We start from the raw sequence: 22,468 nt of genomic DNA on the forward strand, positions 1-22,468 counted from the left end.
TATAAAGAAAACATGCAAAAAAAATTTAAGTTCTTACATTAGTTCTCCGCCTTGGAATCAGAATGTAAGAGAATCACATTTAGTATTCAGAATCTCTTGGGAGGGGAAACTTCAAGATGAGAAGCATCATTAAGTAACACTTAGAACAGCAATTTTAATTAACTGTTCTTGGCAGTAATAGAAAAACCACTAACCAGCATTTTACTAATATCCTTGATAAGAACTTTTTCTCCTCAAACTGGTATTTTAAGAAAACAACCACCAACGAGGTCAATAACAGTAAAGATTAAATCCCAAGACATTCAGCTGTCTTTGCTCCATTATGCTGGTTTTTGGACCAGAAGATCTGCAAAAATATCTAAGCGATGAAGCAATTTTTGTATTTTCCAGCACTTTTACCAGTGAATGGTATTCTTTCATAGCTGTTTTAAAAAATATCTATCCCAGAGTTTCTTGTTTATTAATCATTCATGGAGATTTTATTTTTTAATTCAGACTTTTTTTCCCTTTGGAGGGCAGGAATTCTCACAATTACTGTTTAAGAGCCAGCAGTTCTCTGACCTGTCTGCATGGGTTTTTATGCAGAACAATTTAAGAAATCTTTAGGACTGGTACACACCAAATTTAATAAAATTCAAACCTTTTCAACAAGTTGATTCTCAAACAAATGCTTTACAGTTTTGTTACAAAGTCAAAAGAAAATGTTGACTAATTGCTTCTGAAAAAAGCAAATTTTCCCCAGCAAAAGCAACAATGCTGAATTTTTCCTGTGATTCTGGTCACCTTAAAACCTAAGCAGATCAATGCTGGTAAAGGCACTTGAGAATATAGTACTGGTTTCCTCCGATTTCTTCTTAGCCTATAACATCTTACAAGAAAAAATGGTTCAATTTCAAATTCGTTCATAGGGGAAAGGTTTTCTGAAGGGTGGTTCCAACTGCTAACTTTAAAACAAAAATGTAAACAGAGCTGAAACCAAGCAGTTTAAACCACAATGGTTTTGATGTCACTTAATGAACCTTAGTCCATATGTAATCAAGTTTTACATAGTTTGTTCAAGCCCAAATTTTGGCTTCATAGATTCTAATGCCAAGTCTCTGATCAGTGGTGGAACATGGCAATGAATGTATCACTCCTTAACGTTTAAGTGTGTGATGCGACTTCTGAAACTCTTTAACGTTCTTAAAAAAATGAGTGAGAATTTAAACCGTCAACCATGAAAGGCAAACAGGGTACAGTGACAAAACAAAACAAGGGAAGATAAAAACACAACACACACACACACACACACACAAAATCAAACCCAGACTGCAGGACCAGGAGTTCCAGCCTGACATTTTCAGGTAAAGTTGGACAAATTTTCTAAGAGCCTGCCGTGGACCTGAATGTCCTCACGAAATAAAATGAGGGAATTGGGTGCAGTGCCATCTGTGGTCTTGGCTACCTCCTATACCTGTGATTCTCTGTGCGAATTCCTCAGCTTCAGTTCACTCCTTAGACCAGGATCACTGGTGTGCACAGTGTGATCACTGAAGCAACTTCAGAACCACCCTCAGGGAGCGAGTCAATACACAGGATTCTAAGCACTGAAAGGACAGGCCCGGCCTACAGAGAAGGGCTCGAGTGGCATTTACTACCCCAGAATACCCAATAATAGTTTGTTTCAGACATGTTTACAAATGGCACTTTATAGAGTGCTAAATACTTCCTTTATTTTGGTCTGCATGAGATCAATTTTTGTAAGATTTTCTGGCATCTAATTTAAAACATCTGATTTAATGGAGATTCTTGTAGCCACAGCTCTGTCAAAGGGAGAGGAAGGGAGCTTGAGCATTGCTACATGCCTTACGGAGCTCGCCTCACTCTTCAGGGAGGAAACAGAAGCAGCTGTAGCAGACAGAGTGCTCATGCATCAGTGTAGTCCTGTGGAACATTTGTCAGGTGGTTCACAGCCGGGGTAAAAAGTTAATAAAATAATAAGCAAAGTAATCTAGTTAGATCTTCATTAGTTTTACTTATTTAGGTTTTTACTCATCTTAGGTGGCTACCAAGCTCAGCGCCGTAGACAGCCTTCATAAATAAGGCCCTCTGTTCCCGTTAGTCTTTTTATTTGTATCTTAATACATGTGAAAGAAAAGAACTTGAGGCCAAATGGTGTCTTGGGGCTCAGTTTGGAATAATTTAGCTGGAAAAGAAATACAATTCAAAGTAGGGTTGTTAAAGTGCCAGGTAAACTACCTCCAAGGAGAGGTGATCCTAGACAGGGTCTTCACTACTTATTATGTACCTAAGAGTAATAAATCACCTGTGGGTATACCTTACAACCTACCTCCAGGCCAGCCTTGCCCGATAACTACTGCTGTGCAAAATTTATAATCTTGTCTACGGAATTGATTAAAAGCTTTCAGCACCGCTACGGAAGGCTGAACTTTTGTGCAGGATTATCCCAGTCAGCTACGGCAGAGCACAGGTCCTCCCAGCAGGAGATCACCACCTGGTGACTGTGAGCGCTCATTTTAAGGGGGTCCAGGGCGGGCCAGGGGGGCACCGGAGTATATAGGGTTTGCTACATACTTGCCCCCTTCGCCCAGCTTAGTTACAGGGGCAAAGCATTTATCTTACGGACAGGCAGCAGGATGGGGCAGCGCATCTGTAGACGGCTAAGCTCTGTGAGAGCAGGTATGCAGTCGGCAGACTGGTCACTGTTTCACCCCCAGCACATGCCACGCTGCCTGGACTGTGGGAGCCACTCGATAAGGATTTGGCCAATGAATAAACCAAAAGGAGCTCTTCCTTGACTATGGTTTATCCCAGGATGCTGGATTTAAGTATGTGGGGCGAGGGGCTGGTCGATCTGAGGGCTGAAAAGCAAAACCAGAAACAGCCTTTAATCTTTTGTCAGTGAAGAAGAGTCAAGAGTACAGCTTTACACACCGTGTTTTTCTGTACAGCACTTCATTGAAGTAGTTTGCATTTTCTCATTTTCTGGTTTTGTTTTTCATATGAAAACCTCGTCCTGGGTGGCACTGAAAGTAGCGTCATGGGCTTATCCTGTCAAAGGGCAGTGGAGGGGGAGTGGAGGGGAAACTGACGGACTAAATGAGTTTGTCCTCTGTTGCCCGTTTCCTTTTCTATCCAGGTGATAAACTTCAGCATTTTAACATGAGCGCTACTGATTTTTTTCCTCACCACGCTTGGTGTGTATGGTAGTGGGGGGGGTGGTGTGGGGGTGTGTGTGTAGGCAGGTGGGGTTTCTTTTCTTTACCTGGTCCTTTAATTCTGACAGCTGCCCAGAAAGGTTAGTGACCAGCTTCATGGTGGACTCCAGCTTCTCCTGCAGGCTCCTCAGCTCGTTCTGTTCTCCTTCCGAGTCGCTGCTGACCAGGGACATGGCTCTCATCCTTGGGAACCAGTCAAGGTTTCTTTCCTAGAATCCACATGAAAAAAAGAGGGAGTCACTTGGAAGAGCAGAGACAACAGAGGCAGTCTGTCTCACCACACCGTCTTTTCTTTGTGCCATCAGGCTCTTTCTGATTGCTGCAGAACTAATGTACTGTCCTGTGTATTTTTTTAAACCCTTCAGTAAATATCTTTTTAATTGAATATAATTAAACTCTCTTAATCCCTAGAAGAAATCACTTTAACATATGAGGAAAAGTGGGTTTCCAAACAAGATTCCTAATCTCCAAATACGACGACTGCCACTCCATCTGTGATCTTTGCCAATGACACAGCTAATGAGATTGGAGTTTTAAAACTGTGTTAAAATATATGTAATAAAATTTACCATTTTTATCATTTTTAAGTGTACAGTTCAGTGGTATTAAGTGCATTCACATTGTTGTGCAGCCATCACCACCCTCCATCTCGGGGATTCTTTTCATCTTCGCCAACTTCAGCTCCTTCCCCGCTGAACAGTGACTCTCCCACCCCTGGCAACTGCCCCCCGTTTGCGGTCTGCGACTTTGACTACCTAGATACCTCATACCGTGCTGTATATTTTTTAAAGCATTATACTTGGAAAATCATTTGCAAGCACTCCACACGTACATGAATTTTAAGATCCCGAGTGTTCTGGGACCGACCAGATACGTGTATGGGTGTGTTTGCTTGGTAGAGGGTTGTTAAGAGGCTGAAACTGGGGAGCGGGTTCAGTTTCCCTCTTTGTGAACTTACGGACACCACCTCTCGACCCTTGTTTCCTTTTCCTTCCGGCCTGAAATGGCTGGTGGGTGCTGTCAGTTGGTATAAGAAAGACCCATTCAGTCTCCTTCCCTGTCTGTCTCCTCCCTTTGTTTTGCTGCCTATAGCTCATACCTGTAAACAGCTTTTCTCACTGCTGGTTAACAGAATGGACAAGGCTCCTCCTCCCACCTCCCTTCTTTCTGCCCACATATGCTTTTCTCATAAAAAGTACACCACCTGGGTGAGTTCTGTACAGAGAGGCAGGAACGAACTGTAAGAAAAGCTTCATCAGCCGGAGGTAAGGGGAGGCACACTGACTCATTCCACATCCAGCTGGCGTCGCATCTCACCTGGGCCATTCGGATCTCATCGGGATGAATTCTAATAAACATCCTAACACAAATCATGCCCACCCCACCCCCCACCCCCACCCCCCCCACACACAGAGAATTTGCTGCTGTTGCTTTGTGTACACCAGAGATCAGCAGAATTTTTCTGCATAGTAAACATTTTCTGATAGTAAATATCTTTGGCTTTCTGGACCATATGGTCTCTGTCACAGCAAATCTGCTATGTAGCCCCCAAACACCCATAGAGAATACACAAATGAACCGGGGTAGCTGTGTTCCAATAAAACTTTATTTACAAATGCTGGCGGAGGGCCAGGTTTGGCCCACAGTCTGGAGTTTGCCAGCCGCTGTCACATACAATAGAAGGCATCAACATACTCAAAATCAAGAACGAAATACCACAAGACGCCTAAATTTTAAAAAGCAAGATAACTAAACCGTGTCTTGACCTAATGCAATCTAGCAATAGAGAAGCCAAACAAGAACTAGTTGAAAATATTACAAAGAAGGCATACCACAGTGGCACGAGGTGTCCCATCTACTTGAGAGCATTTGCTTAAGACGTGTGGGGAGTCTAGTCGGGACCCACGAGCCTGCCGGCATCCTGAGAGCAGGAACCACCTTAGCACAGTGACTGGAACACAGCGACCCTTGATGAACATTTGTGGAAGCAAGGAATGAGCAAGCCACCGTCTCGTGGGTGGGCCCTGGCAACTAATGCTTAAATGCTAGACCTCCATTGCTGAGAATGACTGCTGGAAGAGGGAAGTGACGCTGTTTACCTTCCTGCGCCACACACCCTGTGATCAGCTCTCCCATCCCACGTGACCTGGTGTCAGCCTGTACCCGTTCTCATCAACCGCCCGCCACAGAGCAGTGGGCAAAAGGACGTGTGACAAATCTCCCCATTTCAAAGATGACCAGCCTAAAACCCTGGAGCGATGCCACGTCTCATCAGTTTTCTGCTGTGTGTCTACAGCGAAGAGGAGAGAGCAGACGTCTGAAAACATTTAAGCACAGTAGCAACACTGAAAGGCAGCTGAGGTCACTGGTTATACCACTGCCCCACGTTAGTCCTTCACACATCGTCCCACCTTCGCACCGTGCCACTCTAAGGGAAGAAGCACCTGACAGCCCAGGGCACACGGAGGGGACAGGTGGCTGGCGGTTACTCACTCTCACTAGGCAGCGCGGGCCCCGTGCCGGAGGGAGAGACCGGTGGCCAGGCTGACGGACCACGGGCACAGCTGCAGCAAGGCCGGCCGCGGACCCGAGACTGGATATCCGCGGGGACGGCTGCAGATGTCTGCACACTGACCCCTGAGCAGAGCAAGGTGAAGAGGAAATATCCAAAGGCCCACTTAAACCGTCAGGCTCAGGAACACACCGACACGCCATCAACGGGGATATGACAATGTGACGTAGCAGGGAGTTCAGAGATCGCTAAGGCCTACCCTGCATGGTAATGCAGGACACAGCCCCAGGAGGGAGGAGACAATCCCTACATTGCAAAGGAGATCCTGAGGATGACCTGGTGTTGACCAACTGTGAACTTCTATTACCGAGTATATTTGGGGGGAAATATTTGATAGTTCTTTAGATTCAAGTCAAAAGTATAAGCACTCTCGGAAGAAAACATTTTTAAAAATACAGCACATTCAATGAATACTTAAGGAGCCCTTACCTTACACGCTTGGTTCTGAGGAAACAGCAGCGAGCCCCCTGCACTTGGTCACTGCCTCCTGGACCTCTTTAAAGTGGACATGGCTTGGAAACCTAAGTATGACGTAGGGCTCCTGCCATCAGAGTGCTTGCAAATTAGTTAAGGAGAGTGGACGTTTCAGTTAAAACAAGAAGAATGGAAATAAAGCAGCTAGGCCGTGTCAAATGAGCGGCAGGAAGAGAAGGGTCAACGTAAGGCCTGACTACCGTGGTTCTGCATGGCTGGAATCCTCTTCGTGGAGGGCCTGGGCCTGAAGGAAGGTCATCACTTGGCCAGACGAGGGGCCAGCGTGAGGGCCTTCTCAGCAGAGGGGGCGCTGGCACAGCCCTGAAACCAGGGTGGGCCGCAGTTGGGGCGGAGGGCAGACAGGCAGGGCAGTAGCCCAGACCGTGGAGCACCGGAGAGCGATGCCGGCTGGGCTGGCGAGGGAGAGGGACGGCGGTGACAGGAGTAGGCCTGGACACGTGGGTGGCGGGGAAGGGGAGGAAGTGACCCGGAGCCCCTGCCCGACGAGGTGCTGGCAGAGGGAGGGGACGTGTACGAGCCGGAGTGAGAGCTCACCTGCAGCCCACCGACTGCCGACATGCAGAGGAATGTACAACTGCCTAAAATGGGTAGAGAATTCATCTCAGACGTGGCTCTCAAATTTTCATGTTCATTTGCTTAGCAAACCCTCCATAAAAATAGAAAACACAGATTTCCAAACAGAGTCCACATTAAACAGGTCTTCAAAAAAGAAGACAGAAAATCAATGCAAGAGTCTGTACGTAGCTTAAGTTCCTTAAGTTTAAGGAACAGTTTCTTTTCCTTATTCTAACAGCAAGCGACCACATGACTGTAGACGAACAAGAGAATTTTTCCACGGCAGATTCCCACCTTCTTCCATGGTGTATGGGATTGGATCTCTGGACTCCCAGGCAGTGATTTCAGAAAGGTCTCTGACAAATGCAAAACGCACAGACCTCATGCAACAACCGTCTACTGAATATTTCTCATTTCTGTGCCTGGCACAGGGCTGAGTGCTGAGGGTCCAGAGATGAGGAAGACAAGGTCCCTGCCCCCAAGGGGTGGAATGCAGTGCAAGGAACGTGTAGTGCAGGGCTCAGGGCATGGCTGTTCGCTTTCGTGGACCCCATGCAGCCCTAGCTCCGAGGCCTGAGTGCACAGTGAGTATCCGCTAGGCCATCGAATGGGGTCCACTGGCCTTAAAATGGCTACTACCGGCATCTTTGTTCCTCACCGCAATGGCCAAGAGATGCACTCAGATGCTGTTTGCTTTCGCTTTACCTGTACTTCTGTAAATGGGCTGGCTGCCACCTGTAATCCTGGGGCACGAAGGCCCTGCCCAGGGGGTACACAAAGCCATAGACAGAAATAATGCATCTTTTTAGAATGTCCATTTTAGTCAGTGGTTCACGATCGAAAATATTTTTATATTAAACTCAAAGTATGACCTGGAGAACATGAAACTGAGTCCAATTTCAAAGAAATGTCATGCCTTTCACAGGCCACTCTGTACCATGTGCCCCAATCCTGGCGATCCACCTTCGTTCTCCCATTTCAGGAGAGTCCTTCAGCACAAAGGGAGGAACAGGATTTCCTGGTCGAGATGTTTACCAATTACCACCTTAAAGGTTCTCCCTCACTGCCCTCCTCCAACCTTAATATCTAACAATGCAAAGCAGAGGTGGCGCCCCCTTCAAACCCTAAACCACAGGAAACAAGGGAACCCAAGTGCTCTGGATGGTGTGTACCGGTAGCCCTTCTGTACCCAAATTTGAGGTCCTAGGTGGTGCCAGTCTTTTAATTAAATAATCACCCTGGGCTGTTCAGTCTAATCTCAAATTACCAGAGAGTATCTAGCAGTTAAAATTAATTAACAATTCTAGCCAGACTGTTCTCTCAGTTTCCATTCGGCTTTGCACCCTGCGCAGTGGCATAAGCTCCGACGCGGCGCTGAGGCTCTCGCCAGCAGGACCCTCTGCACAGAGATCGAAATCTTTACAGGAAGATCGTTAGACTCTCCCAATCCTGGCCTTGGAGCGGAGCGAGAACACCCGAGTCCAGTCACTTTCTCTTTAGCTCAGACTTTCATAGCAAACGCTGAGCTTGTATGAGTGCTCAGTGACTCCAGGGAAGCCTGCGCCCGTGGTTCCCCAGCCAGCCAGGGGCTGAAGGTGCAGAAATGTTTGCAAAATCCTGCCTTTATGTCCATTCCAGATCAAACACATGTCTCGGTATCCTGGCTTCTCCTGCCTTTTTAAGAAAGTCATCAACGAAGGCATTTTTGTTTGTACATGAATTCATCTCGGGTTGTGTGCGTGTGTGTGCGCGTGTGTGCGCGTGCGTGTGTGTTCAGGAGGGTGGGTCTGGGGAGGCTCGTGGCTTCACTGCACGTCTCTCAGCCGCATCTGTCGCTCTGGCTCTGAGAGCCCCTGTGTGCTCCCCTCGCTTTCCTTGCTGCTGGCACCTCGCATACCAATGTCATTAGGCACCGTCTGCCCTGGTCCTCCTACAATCCAGCCAGTGCAGTTCCCGCCACAGCAAGCACTTCCTCTGTCAGAGCAGACAAACCGACTCAAGCCACAGCCGGAAGCAGGCTGACCACAAGTGCTAAGGTTCTGGTTAGTTCTTTTCTAGGTAAAGTTGCAAAAGTCCCTGCAAAGGCAAACACTGAAGTTTTAGACACGGGGGCGGCACTGACCTCTTGAAATGTTCTTGACTGGAAAGAGGGAGGCTGTGTGTGTGAGAGAGAGAGAAACACAGAGAGAGAGGAAGAGAGGAAGTTGGATTGTATGATGCTCAAATGCTCATCGTTCTGAGAAGCGTTTTTTTTTTTTTTTCTTCTCCCCAGGTTCAACTGAAGAGTCTGTTCTAAGAAAGACAACTGAGATCATCAGTCGCCTCCTCAGAGAAAGTCCACTGAGGTAGAGTTTTGTTTACCATGTAAAGAACGCAACATTTATTCTTGAATCCCTTATTCTTTCACAGCCAGACTAGAGAATTGCAATTTTTTTTTTTTTTTTTTTTTGGTGGGGGCATGAGGTGTCAAAGAAAGGGTCATGGGCGAGGCGTGTGTGCGTGTGTGTGCGCGCGTGCGTGTGTGTTCAGGAGGGTGGGTCTGGGGAGGCTCGTGGCTTCACTGCACGTCTCTCAGCCGCATCTGTCGCTCTGGCTCTGAGAGCCCCTGTGTGCTCCCCTCGCTTTCCTTGCTGCTGGCACCTCGCATACCAATGTCATTAGGCACCGTCTGCCCTGGTCCTCCTACAATCCAGCCAGTGCAGTTCCCGCCACAGCAAGCACTTCCTCTGTCAGAGCAGACAAACCGACTCAAGCCACAGCCGGAAGCAGGCTGACCACAAGTGCTAAGGTTCTGGTTAGTTCTTTTCTAGGTAAAGTTGCAAAAGTCCCTGCAAAGGCAAACACTGAAGTTTTAGACACGGGGGCGGCACTGACCTCTTGAAATGTTCTTGACTGGAAAGAGGGAGGCTGTGTGTGTGAGAGAGAGAGAAACACAGAGAGAGAGGAAGAGAGGAAGTTGGATTGTATGATGCTCAAATGCTCATCGTTCTGAGAAGCGTTTTTTTTTTTTTTTCTTCTCCCCAGGTTCAACTGAAGAGTCTGTTCTAAGAAAGACAACTGAGATCATCAGTCGCCTCCTCAGAGAAAGTCCACTGAGGTAGAGTTTTGTTTACCATGTAAAGAACGCAACATTTATTCTTGAATCCCTTATTCTTTCACAGCCAGACTAGAGAATTGCAATTTTTTTTTTTTTTTTTTTTTGGTGGGGGCATGAGGTGTCAAAGAAAGGGTCATGGGCGAGAAGATGGGTCCTGGAAAGATAGACCCGTAAGCCACAGAATCCCCTCGGGGAAGGTTCAGGAAGGCAAAGACTGTCCTTTCAACTCAAATGTCAAATGCGTTTCCACTTATCTTACCAAGCAAGACGACAAACAGGATTTTCCCAGAGCGCGTGGCGATGCTTAGGGGACAGGAGTGACTGAGGGGCAGGCCTGGAGACAGATTCTTGGCCACCCCATGTATCCAAACCTCCCCATGTATCCAAACCCCCAGAAAATGCCTGGAAGAGAGCGGAAGGGGAGGATTGAAGATAATCCTTAACTTTGCTAAAGCAGGAATATATTACACTCAATAAACTTTAAATATCTGCCCCTCCTGTGAGGTAGGGTGACTATTTGCATTGAAGAGGAAGAAAATAATCTTTAGAGCTCACTTTTCTAAGATCACGGAAAACAAACAAAACCCAGAGTCCACTGCTTTGGGCGAAAAACGGTGATAATGACTCAAAGTACGCTCAATGACTCCAAAACTGTCATTTATAGTATCTATTATACATTAAAAAAAAAACTAAATTGAAAAAATAGATTCCAAAGGTAAGAAGATTGAGGGTTGGGGGCTAGAGGGACAAACAGGTAGAGCACAGAGGACTTGTAGGGCAGTGAACCTATTCTGTTTGCTGCTGTAATAGTGGATCCATGTCATCATACATTTGTCAAAAGCTACAGAATGTACAACGCCAAGAGCGAATCCTAACGTAAACTACCGTCTTTAGTTAATCATGATGTATCTAGATTAGTTTATCAATTGTAGTAACTACACCACAGTAATACAGAAGTTAATAACGGGAACTGGCGGGTGGGGTGGGGAGAAGGGAGCGTACGGAACTCAGTCCTTTCTGCTCAGTGTTTCCTGTAAAAAAATAAAACCTATTTAAAAAAATGGATCCCACACCTGGAATTTGTTGGCCAGCCTGAAATTCAGGGGTCCAGGTCCCTGTACCTCACAGGTCTGTTTCTGTAGCAAAACCAGGATGTCAGCGTGTCAGTGGGCAGAGCTGCGTCCTAGGATCCCGAGCTGAAGCCCTGACATTGCAGTGTTCACAGGACAGTGAGCTGGGGTGAGTCAGCCAACCAGCCTGGGTCTCTTGCTCCCCCTTTTTTTTTTTTTTTTTGAGAAAGAGATTACTGTCTACTTCACAGAGTTAATGTGAGGATCAAATGGCTGTAAGAACGTGGCCCGTCAACTGGAAAGCACCAGGCACAAGTATAGGTCAGTGTCAGCGGCCTGAGGTCACAAAGCTGGGCTGCGGCCCAGGATGACGACCCCAGGTGTGGCGCCCGACGGCCACGTAAGTTAGTTCTTCCTCTCCAGGGGTGAGGGTTGGTTTCGATTTTAGAGGCACAGATTTCTCTCTCGCCGATGGAGCCGTGGGAAGGATGCCCGAGCTGCTCCCAAGTGCAGGCGTCAGCGTGGTCTGCTGCTCTTGTCTCGGACGACATCACCCAGACAGGCCCCATTATATAATCTTCAGCTGGGCTGGAATGACCACTCACCCTTCCAGACTCAGTTAATAGCTGTCCTTGGATGATACAGTGTACCAGAGACGGGGCCCCGCCAGGGAGAGAACCGCACCCATTTCTGATGAAATCCCTAGGCAAAGTCAGCTGCAGAGTCACTGCTTCATGTCACTCTGGGCCCTCAGGTTAAGTGACGCCGGGCTCCCACTGGGGCCACGAGAAAGCAGCGCTCCCTACTTGGAGAGGTGCAGCTGGGTCCTGGGCCCCTGGGGGGCCGGGAGGAAGAAGCCTGAGGTCACAGCGGAGGGGAGAAAGGTGGGGGATGGCCTGTGCTGGACCAGGGCAGGGCGGGCCCGATGGAGACTCCTGATGAAGAGCCCTCAGGCGAACTCGCCTTCTCCCAGGCTGGCTCAGGATGTTCTGCTCAGGCCACGTCCCCTGCACGTTCAGTTAGCTAAGCAATCTACCAGAATGTTCCTTGTGGTGACATATGGGATTTTAACAGTTTTTCTTGGTTTTCCTCTATTCTTTTTTGCATTCCATGAGTTTTAAACTTTGATCTCTTTATACAATGATGGGTTTTTTTGGTTTGTTTTCAGCCTACTTAAAAGGCTTTCCAAAGTTCTTTGCTATTGTTTCGGGGAGAAAGACTTAGTGTTTGTCTTTGGACACACACTCACGCACACCCACGTGCCACCCCGCTCGCCGCTTCACCTGCAGCAGGGCCCCCCGCTAGATAGCGTGTCAGCCTCTGGCTGCTGCGCTGGAAATCTCCTCCTGATTGAAATGGTTTTGCTGAAGGCCAGCCCTGCCTAGACACCCTGAGAAACCGGCGATGGGAGGGTGTCATCGTTGTCACCGTCCGTACGACTTCAGTGAGAATTCAAGGGTGCGCCACCACGGCCATCCTGACTTGAGAGGGGTTTGGAAGGCAAGGTGCCCAAAGCCTGAACTCTTCCGGGAGGAAGTGCAGATTCTCCAGATTCCTCAATCCTTTCCAACCGCCCCATTTTACCAACCTGCCCCCGGCACTCTGACCCACACACTCACTAGCTTGTTCACACGGGTCTCCTCTCTCCCTCCTGACACCTCCCTGCATCCTCTCCTGACACAGACCCGCGGGAGTCGTTTGAAAGTTGCTTCGTGGAACTGCAGAGCTAAAGGTGGCCCCGGAGACCCTCTGGTTCAACTTTCTCACTTTATAGGTGGTAACACAGGGGCCCTGTAAAAAAGTGCGTTTGTGAAAGGAGAAACTGAGGCCTGGTCCACGTCAGAACCTTTAAATGCAAACAGCTGTGCCTGAATGCCAGCCTCTGCCTCCTCCCCACATTCTGAAGAGCTACAGTCTAAAGAATCCGGAGTATACGGACTCGATAGAAACAAATTCCGAACATCCTCATAAAGGCCAGGTGGTCACACGCCTCTCAGTGGCATCGGGCACTACCGTCCGGCTCTGCCACACGCAGTCCGTGTTCAGAGCAGAGAGGAAATGAAGGAGTGAAGGCCAGGGAGTTACCGGCGTGGCGACGGAGCGGGGACCGAAGGGGCCGGCGGGTGGCCCAGCGGGGTCTGCGGTGGGGGAGGAGCAGGAGGCGGGCTCAAGGTGTGGAAGGGAGAGAAGCGCATTTTGGGAGCTGACAAAGTCTGCTGAATTGGGAGAAATGTGCGTGTAAACAAATATTTTATATACGTGCACAAGCATGTACAAGCACGTCAATCCCGACACACACCCTGGGACTGACGAGCCACGGGGAGCCCCTAGCAGAGGCGGTGAACCCGCCGGCAGCCACGCCCGTATTGCGCGCAGGCTCGCGGACCCCACGCTCGGGCGGACGCGAGTCCCGGGGCCCCGCCGAGCAGTAAGTGCCTCTGCAGCAGGTCATGGCTCTGCTCCCCTCGCCGCTACATGCGGTGCCCTCGCGCACCTCGGCGAAGGGCAGGAGTGGGCAACTCGGAGGGGAGGGCCGGGAGGGCCGAGCGGACCCGGCTCCGATGCCCAGCGCTTCCGGACAGGAGCAGGCCGCCCACGGAGCGCGGCCGGGCAGGGGCGGCTTCGTACCCCCAGACTGGAGGGCGGGACGCGGTGTGAGCCTGGCTGCGGAAACCTAAGCTCGGCAACTGCTCCCTGCAGCTGCCATGGCCACGGACCCGGCTCAAGTGCAGAGGGTGGGGCGAGAGCGCGCCTGGCCGGCTGGGTGGCACGTCCAGAGATGCTGACGCGCCGTTTCCAGCCTCCGAGAGGCGAGCGCCAAATCCCTCTCCACGTCCCCCTCGCTCCGACGTGCCTAACTCTGCGTGGTGTCAGCGAACTTCAGAAAGCTTTCTGGGCCGGATGAGAGGGCAGCACGGCCTGTATCCCTACCCACCCACCAATGAGGGCTGGCGGAGCCCAGCGGGCATCTCAAAGCAACTCCGTGGCCTCCCGGCTTAGGCAGGAAAGCGGAAGACACATCTCGGGATCTTATCACCACCCCCACCCCACCCCCAGCATCTCCTCACTGGGATTCCAGCAAAAAAGCCCAAACCCATTCCTGTACATCTGTGCAGAAGCAGAGGGTTTCTATGTCACTGGATCAGCAGCCAGGGCCCGCCTGCCAGGCGCACAGTGAAGCACAGGTGAGGCGAAAACTCGCGAAAGGGGAGGTCGGGGAGCGCTAGGTGCACGCCCCTCCCTCCTGCACCCGAAGTCCGAGGAGGTCAAGTGAACTGATACAAGATGGAACAGACTGGAAATCTCCGGTGGATCAGTGTGTGGGGGGTGGGAGTAGGGGGATGGGCAGGCGCGGGGAGAGGGCGGTCTACTCTACCTGTGAGAAAAGGTCAGCGCCAGGCCTAAGGGATGACGGATCAGAAGCTCTGATGTTTAATTTTCAGGGAGTTCTGTGCATTCACATGAGTCCCCTGGGAGTGGGAGCCCAAGTCTGGCTGTGGCTCCAATGCACCGTCCTTCCCCTTCAACTAACCCCTCTCTCTCCCCAAATGCGGTCACCAAAGGAAACATCATCCCCTGTTCCAAGCTTAGGTGAGGGCCACGAAGTTGATCAGATTGTAGCAAGTCCAAGTGGACACCTACTGCAGGTACTCCCTTTGTAAGAGCCGTTCTCTGCCATTCCTGAACTCCACTCTTTTAAACAACCCCCGTGGCACCGGACTCAGGTGGCTGCCCGACTAGTGGTGGTGGCGGCAGCTCAGAGACTTAACCCCATCGTGTTATGTGTACGCATGCCCTAGGGGAATCCTCTCTCCTGCTCTTCTCCCCCTTGGTCGGGCCCTTGCCTCTTCTGAAGGCAGCTAATTCAGCACCGCTGCGGAGAGGGGGGGCCCGGGAGACGAGCCAGTCCTAGTCAGGAAAACCCACTGCATCCAGAGCCCAACGGCTGTGGGTTCTCGACACTGGGGCATGTGTGCGAGCACAGACGGAGCCACGCTGAACGTGCACGTGTCAGGACACCTCCAGGGTGGGCGCTGATCAGCAGAGCTGGATGTGAATCTCAGCCCGAGCACTTCTCAGCCGTGTGACCCTGGAGAAGCGGTTCAACCTTCCTGGGCTTTAGGTTCCCGTCTGGGAGGTGGTGATAGTGCCACCTGCAATGCTGTTACGGGGACCAAACAAGATCATGCACGCAAAGCGTTTACTTCAGTGCATGGTGATTAAATGAGACCTATTACCACGGTATGATCCAGTCTGCTTGGGTCAGGGCAAAGCGCGGCACAGCCCACAGTTCACAGGGGCGCCCTCCGTACCCCGGGATCAGGCTGGCATGGAAGAAGCCTCTCCCCAGCTAGTGCACCGTTCAGTTCACTCGTCAATTCACACACTATCCTGGCAAAGAGGAGGGGCCGGAGCAGCCGCTGTGCACTACGGACGAGCAGTAATCCATCTGATCACCCTGTCTTTAAATGCAGTTAACTCAGAAACACACCTCTGAAAATACACCTTATGCTGACAAGGTAGAATTCCAAGCTTCAAAAGGGAAGTCTCTATTTTATTAGCAAAGTAGATGCCTTAATATTTAAGTTACTGTTTGGTCTCCTTTACCAACCTTCCCTCTTAATGCTTCTCGAGTTTCTAACTTTCAAGAATAACTTAAGTCTGCTTGTCAAGGACTGACTTTTCTCCTGGCCTTGACTGTCACAGAAAACTGGGCTGCTGGGTCTTTGCTTGGAATCATATATTTGATCTTTTACCTACAACACGCCCACTGTGCAGTATTTAAATTCCTTCAGGCAAAGATACTCACAACTGATTTACCACCTATTCTGCTTAAATACATCAGACTGCACGGCCTATCAAATCATCATGTATAGACTAACACAAATTCTCATTTCAGTTGGCAACGGAGAAGAGCCATATAGCACTAAACATCATTCAAGCAAGGGCGTGTGGTACATAAATTATAGTCCAGGGATGAAAAAAACAGTCCGCTTATTACAAAGGCTATCGCCAAAACTCTGTGGGGTAGCACCAGACTTCAAGTTCATATGGGGAGGAGGGAACTCAGGGTTTTTTCCTCCTCCTTTGGACTGCCAGGGCTAAGTGAGGTCACTCTGTAGTCACATTTCTCTGCAAGTTCAGCCCTGTCTGGGGCCCGAGTCAACGAATCTGAGACCGGCTCTGCACTGCCGGGTGGCGCTGGGAGTCCTGTAACTTAGAGTCACAGAAGAGGCCAAGCGTCCCGAAGTCACCTGTTCACGGTGCCACCTCCCATCGTGTGCGCAAAGCCCAGAGACGAACCCACCAGCTAACCCGGTATAACCGCGCTAGAATCTAACACACAGCACTCCGGGGGCGCTCCCCACGTCGCCGGAACCCCTGGTCCTGGGCAGTGAACCCGAGCGGAGGACAGCCCTAAACACACAGAGAGACGTCACAGGTATCCGTGACCGACTCAACGGAGAGACAGCGATAACGTCAGCCTGGTCCCGCTTCAACATTTAAGGGCGCTTAACAGTTTTAAATTTAAGACAGAGAAAGACACAGGAATTTTCCGCCGGAGGACGCCCATTCTGACTTTTCTCCGTCATAGCACGTCAACAGCCGAGACGCCTTACGCAGCCCTGGCACCCAGGAGCCGGTGTTCGCACCAGCCGTCCACGCCGCAGCCCTCCGCCTCCCGGCTGACGGCTCTGTGCCTGAGCGCTCACCTCCTCTGCCCCCGGGCCCACACGTTCCTCTCCTTTCCACCACCCCATGGCCACGTGAGGGGACGCTGACCCCGACTCACACGTGGGTCAGGGAAGTCCCGTGACTTGCCCGGGGTTACCTGGCTCAGAAGGGCCACAGCCAAAACCCACACCTTCGATGTTCTGCCCCCAGACGCCCTTCTTAGGTGCTGGTGAGTTCATGGGAGGCATCAGCCTGGCCCTGCCTTTGCCAGGCAAGTTCCCATCTCCAGGGAAAGGAAAGGGGGTGATCAGAAGGAAAGGGAAACAATTTTCTATGATGTTTAGATGGAAACTCATTTGTGGGTGAACACCCGGTTGCTAAGTTCTTGACTGTGAGGCAGAGCATCAGACGCTCCTTCTTTCCAGATGTTTCCGTTTCTAGAGAGAGGTCCTGGCCCCTGACCGTCGGCCAGTTCTCGAGGGAACTGCAGCCTCAGGAGTTGCCCTCTCAAAGTCAGCTTGGCCTTCTAAGAACCCTTCTCCCATCAGAGCCCCCGGGAGAGCCTACGAAGCAGTTGTTGGTTCTTGAGACAGAAACCTCGCTGCCATCCCCGACGCCCCATCTGCAAGCAGGTGTTTGCGGGGCGTCTGCAGAGCTCCCCCACCCTCTGAGCGGCCCCCCGGGGCCTCTTCCATTTGGTTCCGTAGGGTCGTCTTTTGGCAACTGTGACATCCCAGTTCTTTGGGAGTCCCTGGGATCTGAACGAACGGGCTAAAGGAGAGCCGAAGAAGAACTCAACACCCACCGCCTCGTGCCACAGAGCAAGAGGCGGTTTTCCCGAGGAGCCCAAAGAGCCCGTCTCAGTGATTTCTTCTGGGACGTGACAAGCCAAAGGGCCTCACGGACTCCTGGCCGGCTTTTCCTTCCATCTCCGACGCTGCTCGTCAGCTGCCCTCCTGACGCCGCAGTATTCGCAGCCTCCCAGGGTTGGCTCCTCCGAGGCATCCCCTGGCTTCTCCTCCCAGAGGCCCGCCTCCCGAGGAGGGATGCTGAGGTCCGCCCCACCGGCTGGGGCTGCATCTGTGGCTGCCTCCGTGGCATCTGACGAAGTGAGCCCATGACCGGGGCAGGGCGGCGGGGGGAAGGAGCCCGCTCCACCGTGGCGGCTGAGTTCCCCCGGGCTGCCAGCCCCCCACTGAGTGACTCAGCTGGGCACCCCCAGCTCCCAGCCCACTGTGGCTCTCCAGGGAGCCTGCCCGGCAGGGATTCACGTGGCTTCAGGGCGAGGCACCGCCAGGAAAGGTGGTGGCAAAATGGCATCGCCTTTCGGCTGGTGGATCGAACACTTCCTGGGCCCTCGCCCGGCACACGAGACAACTGGTTCCTCAGCCACGTGGACGCTCAGAGTTAAGAATTCTTTGATGCTACAGATTTTTAGTCCGTTTGACAAGAAGTTCTCATACAAAGGATGATGTGGATGGGAAAACACAGTGAATGCAGGGGGCTCTGAGCATGCTGGGTGGCCGGCTGGGGGTGGCTTCTGGCTCTTAAGCCTCATCGGGCGACTGCTCACAAGGCTCCTGTTAAGTCGTCATGACTGAGACAGAAACCCAAAAGTGCACCAGAGTTTTCTGTGACCGTAAAGCAAGGTGATTAAGAGAAAACTTCACAACTGGCCCCCGAAAGACTTAGAGATAGGGCCCATTCAGAGAGAGGCAAACGAAGTAAGGGGAGAAAAGGAGTGTGTGATGAGGGTGGAAACTACAGGCTGTCTCTTCTCAACATTAAAGGGTTTAATGCGAATGCAGGTTGGTTTACACAACGCAGGTAGGTTTGTGTCTGCATGAATGCCGATCCAGCATGGTTTAATTCGGCACTGTCGGCACCAAGAGGAAAAGAAAGGACCTGAAGACTTTTCAGTTAATGTGTCCTGACCCCGAAACCTACCCTGTGAACATCGGCACCCGACAACCACCAGAATTCCCAGTCTCCCTCCCTGAGAACAGACCCTGCTCCCACCTGGCCCAGAGCCGCCAGCACCCTCCCCGTGTCCTCCCAATGCCGGGGTTGTGGAGTGCAGTTCCGGGTCATTAAACCCGGGCTTGGGCTTCCCTGGTGGCGCAGCGGTTGGGAGTCCGCCTGCCGATGCAGGGGACGCGGGTTCGTGCCCCGGTCCGGGAGGATCCCACGTGCCGCGGAGCGGCTGGGCCCGTGAGCCGTGGCCGCTGGGCCTACGCGTCCGGAGCCTGTGCTCCGCAACGGGAGGGGCCGCGACAGTGAGAGGCCCGCGTACCGCAAAACAAAACAAAACAAAACCGGTCCGGGAGGATCCCACGTGCCGCGGAGCGGCTGGGCCCGTGAGCCGTGGCCGCTGGGCCTGCGCGTCCGGAGCCTGTGCTCCGCAACGGGAGAGGCCACGACAGTGAGAGGCCCGCGTACCGCAAACAAACAAACAAACAAACAAACAAAAAAACCCGGGCTTGCCTCCCAGCTTCTGAGCTGTTCCTGGGTAGCTTACTTAACCTTAAGCCTCCCTTTCATCTGTAAAAGAGGACATCCATCACCCTCATTCTGGGACTTGTGTCTTTTTCTCCCTCTTCTTTGTGTTATTTTTTCTCCTTGCCTTCTCCTACTCTAATCACTCTGGTCTCTCTACCCTTCTTTCTTTTCTTTCTTTTTTTTTTTTTAATTTGTTTGCACCACGTGGCTTGCGGGATCTTAGTTCCCTGACCAGGGATCGAACCCGGTCCCACTGCAGTGGAAGCGCGGAGTCCTAATCACTGGAACGCCAGGGAAATACTGTACCTTCTCTCTTTTAAATCCTTTTAAAAAGTCATCTCTGTGGTGAAACCTCATCTATTTCTCCTCACCCCCAAAGTTCTCTCTTCCCGGCTCCCCACTTTGGGTAGTTTTCTTCATTCAACACAATAAGAGATGTGGAAGAGCTTCACAGACCACAGACAGCTAAATCCACAGAGAAGAAGGAATACTTCTCCTCGGCAGTCACATAACCAGTTTGAATGATAATTTCTTTTTTGGGGGGTAGGAGTTTATTAATTAATTTATTTATTTTTGCCGTGTTGGGTCTTCGTTTCTGTGCGAGGGCTTTCTCTAGTTGTGGCGAGCGGGGGCCACTCTTCATCGCGGTGCGCGGGCCTCTCACCGTCGCGGCCTCTCTAGTTGCGGAGCACAGGCTCCGGACGCGCAGGCTCAGTAGTTGTGGCTCACGGCCCTAGCTTGCTCCGCGGCACGTGGGATCCTCCCAGACCAGGGCGTGAACCCGTGTCCCCTGCCTTAGCAGGCAGATTCTCAACCACTGCGCCACCAGGGAAGCCCCCTGGGTGATAATTTCTTAAAACAGTATCTGTTTTGCCTCTCCTGTTAGACTCTTACTATTCAGCGTATGATTCACAAACCAGCAGCTTTGGCATCCCCTGGAAGCTTGTTGGAAATGCAGAATCTCAAGTTCTGCCAGTGCCTGCTGAATCAGAATCTGAATTCTAACCAGCTCTCGAGATGACTCATATGTACATTAAATTATGAGAAGCACAGAATTAGACTTCAGGGCCCCCATGGTACAGACAGTACAGCATCCCCAGAAAGCCCCTCAGAACTGGGTGCTCAAGAACTAGGGCCACGTGAGTACTGGCCTGCCTGCGTCCACCACCGGTGATCAGCCCTCACCTGGGGTTTCTTTGCATAAAAAGCTTTAAAATCACAACTGCATAAAAAACACAGAAGGGCTCACTTAGGATAACTTATACCTGGGCACAGTGCTCAGGTCCTTGACAACAGGAAGGAGATCAGTGAATTGTGTAGTCTTTCTTCCCAGCCCATGGTCCCCTCTCCTCAGTGAGCTGGTGTAAATCACAGACCCCCTGAACTTCACAATCCATGCCTCGTTGCTTTACCATACGCCTCTGAACGTTTCAATGAAGTTCAGAACCACAGAGACGAAAGGACAGCTGGCCCGGGGCCCCCAGAGCACACGCCTGGTGCCTCTACAAAGCCCTGCCTGAGAAGAGCGCTCTGCAAACCTGCGGCAGCTGCCCGCTTCCCGGGCCACGGCGGTCACGCTCCTAGTCAGCAAGAAGATTAATCTGGGACTCAGATTCCTCCATCACGTGATCCCTTCCTGATGATTAGCAAATTGTCTCCCAGAAAGGCTAGGCTGAGGCCAAACAGACCAACCAGGCTGAACTACACCGAGTGATCATTTAAAAAATATACCGCTTAGAGACCAGGTCTTATATAAGGAGAAAAAAACAGAAAAGGATCCATCATCAAGAAAAGATGCCAAGTACATAGAGATGGGAAGGCGGGCTACAGAGTGAGATCTAGGTTAGAAGCCCAGCCCCGGTTAGCGCGGCCGTGTGCTAATCTCTCTGAGCTGCAGTGCTTCCTCCTTTAACCTGGAGATGACACCACCTGTCTGGGGCTTCTGAAGATCACCTGCAAAGCCTCACGAAGTTCCAGAGACTAGCGCCCAGTGCGTGGTAAGGGATCAGAAGACGCTGGATGTTGTCTTCCCCACTGGCTACCGGTACCACGCTCCGAGCTGAAGCCAGGCCGGAGTGTGACCTGCCTCCAGGAGCTCTTTCCCTCACCTTGATCATTTCCGCCACGTAACTCTCGGGCCCCGTGTACTCTGTGGAGTCCTTTACTTTCACCAGGACGATGAAGCACAGATAGTGCCACATGTTGTGCTCCTCCTTGATGTGCTCTTCAAAGGTGACAGTCTTGTTGTCAAACTTGTCTCTTTCCAAGCCTAAAAAGAGACAGAAAGCCCCGCGTGAGCAGCCATGGTGCAGAAAAACCCACGAGAGAACTGCCCATACAGAGGAGGCTGTGGTTTCACTCCTGTCTTTATAAAGAGTTGAGTTCTGTTGGCCTTATAAATGCATTCACTTTTGCATCATAGCAGGAAAACACAGGCTGTGGGTCAGATGGACTTGGGCTTGAGTTCCACCTCTGCCACTGACGAGTCACTGTTTGGTCTCCACGTGCCTTAGCTGCCTTCTCAGGGGATGGGAAGACAAGCTCCTAGGTTCCAGGAGTGTTGTGTGGGTTAAATGAGCATGGGTGTGACAGGCCCGTGCACACAGGCAACCAGTGAATGTGAAGTCCCTTCTCCCAGGTAAATGCCAAAAGGGAGACACGTTAAAAGGTTTGTGAGGAGACAGTGTAAGGACAAAAAGAACTAGACATACAGTTTAAACGCCAGCTGGTAAGTTTATATTTTGCAGAGGTATAGGTGAGCATTTCCGAAAATAGCTTCTGTGTATTCTTAGATTGAGCAAATAAATAAATATATGGTGATACTGGGAGTCAGATATCTAACTGTCAAAGAAGGGAGCACAAAGAGGGAAAGGGAGAGAGATAGAATAAACTCTGATTGTTGAATTGGAATTAGAGGTATGGGTGTGAACTCATCCTTTCTCATGTGTTTATAAAATAGATAGAGAACTGTGTGGATACATGTATCCTCTAGATCTGTGTCCTAATTAGCCCTGGGAGCAGTGACACACCAAGAGGAATGAGCACACCCAGTCACCAGATCTTGGCTTCTAAATACCAGTCTCCACTAAACAGAACCAGAGCTCTTTGGAGAAATGGCTGATACCAGGGCTGGGTCAGGGAAGATACAAGGTGAGCTTGCACCTAGAATATCTCATGGTGCTAAAAAAGTAAGAAAGTCCATAATAAATGATGGTGACATGGCAAAAACACAGAAGCTAGCTTTGAAGGGGCTCTCAAAATCTGGGGCAATCTGAGCATCAGAATA

At 50.8% G+C, this 22,468-nt stretch overlaps 1 protein-coding gene across 3 annotated transcripts in view; it reads right to left on the bottom strand.

Annotated features, from left to right (window-relative positions):
• Positions 1-11: 11 nt before the first annotated feature.
• The window catches only part of LOC114484938 (inositol 1,4,5-trisphosphate receptor type 1-like), a 98,608-nt gene continuing 76,151 nt past the window's right edge, over positions 12-22,468 (bottom strand). For 2 of the 3 annotated variants that reach the window (XM_055082607.1, XM_055082609.1), the window contains exons 17-19: positions 21,291-21,451; positions 3,266-3,427; positions 12-2,185 (exon numbers count right to left, since the gene is read on the bottom strand). In XM_055082607.1, the coding sequence (XP_054938582.1) occupies positions 2,054-2,185; positions 3,266-3,427; positions 21,291-21,451 (455 nt within the window). In that variant the 3' untranslated portion in view covers positions 12-2,053. Of the gene's footprint in view, positions 2,862-3,265; positions 3,428-21,290; positions 21,452-22,468 lie in introns of all 3 variants that reach the window. The other variant, XM_055082608.1, reaches the window with a different exon arrangement.

The sequence above is a fragment of the Physeter macrocephalus genome, unplaced genomic scaffold, assembly GCF_002837175.3.
Source record: "Physeter macrocephalus isolate SW-GA unplaced genomic scaffold, ASM283717v5 random_183, whole genome shotgun sequence".
NCBI lineage: Eukaryota > Metazoa > Chordata > Mammalia > Artiodactyla > Physeteridae > Physeter > Physeter macrocephalus.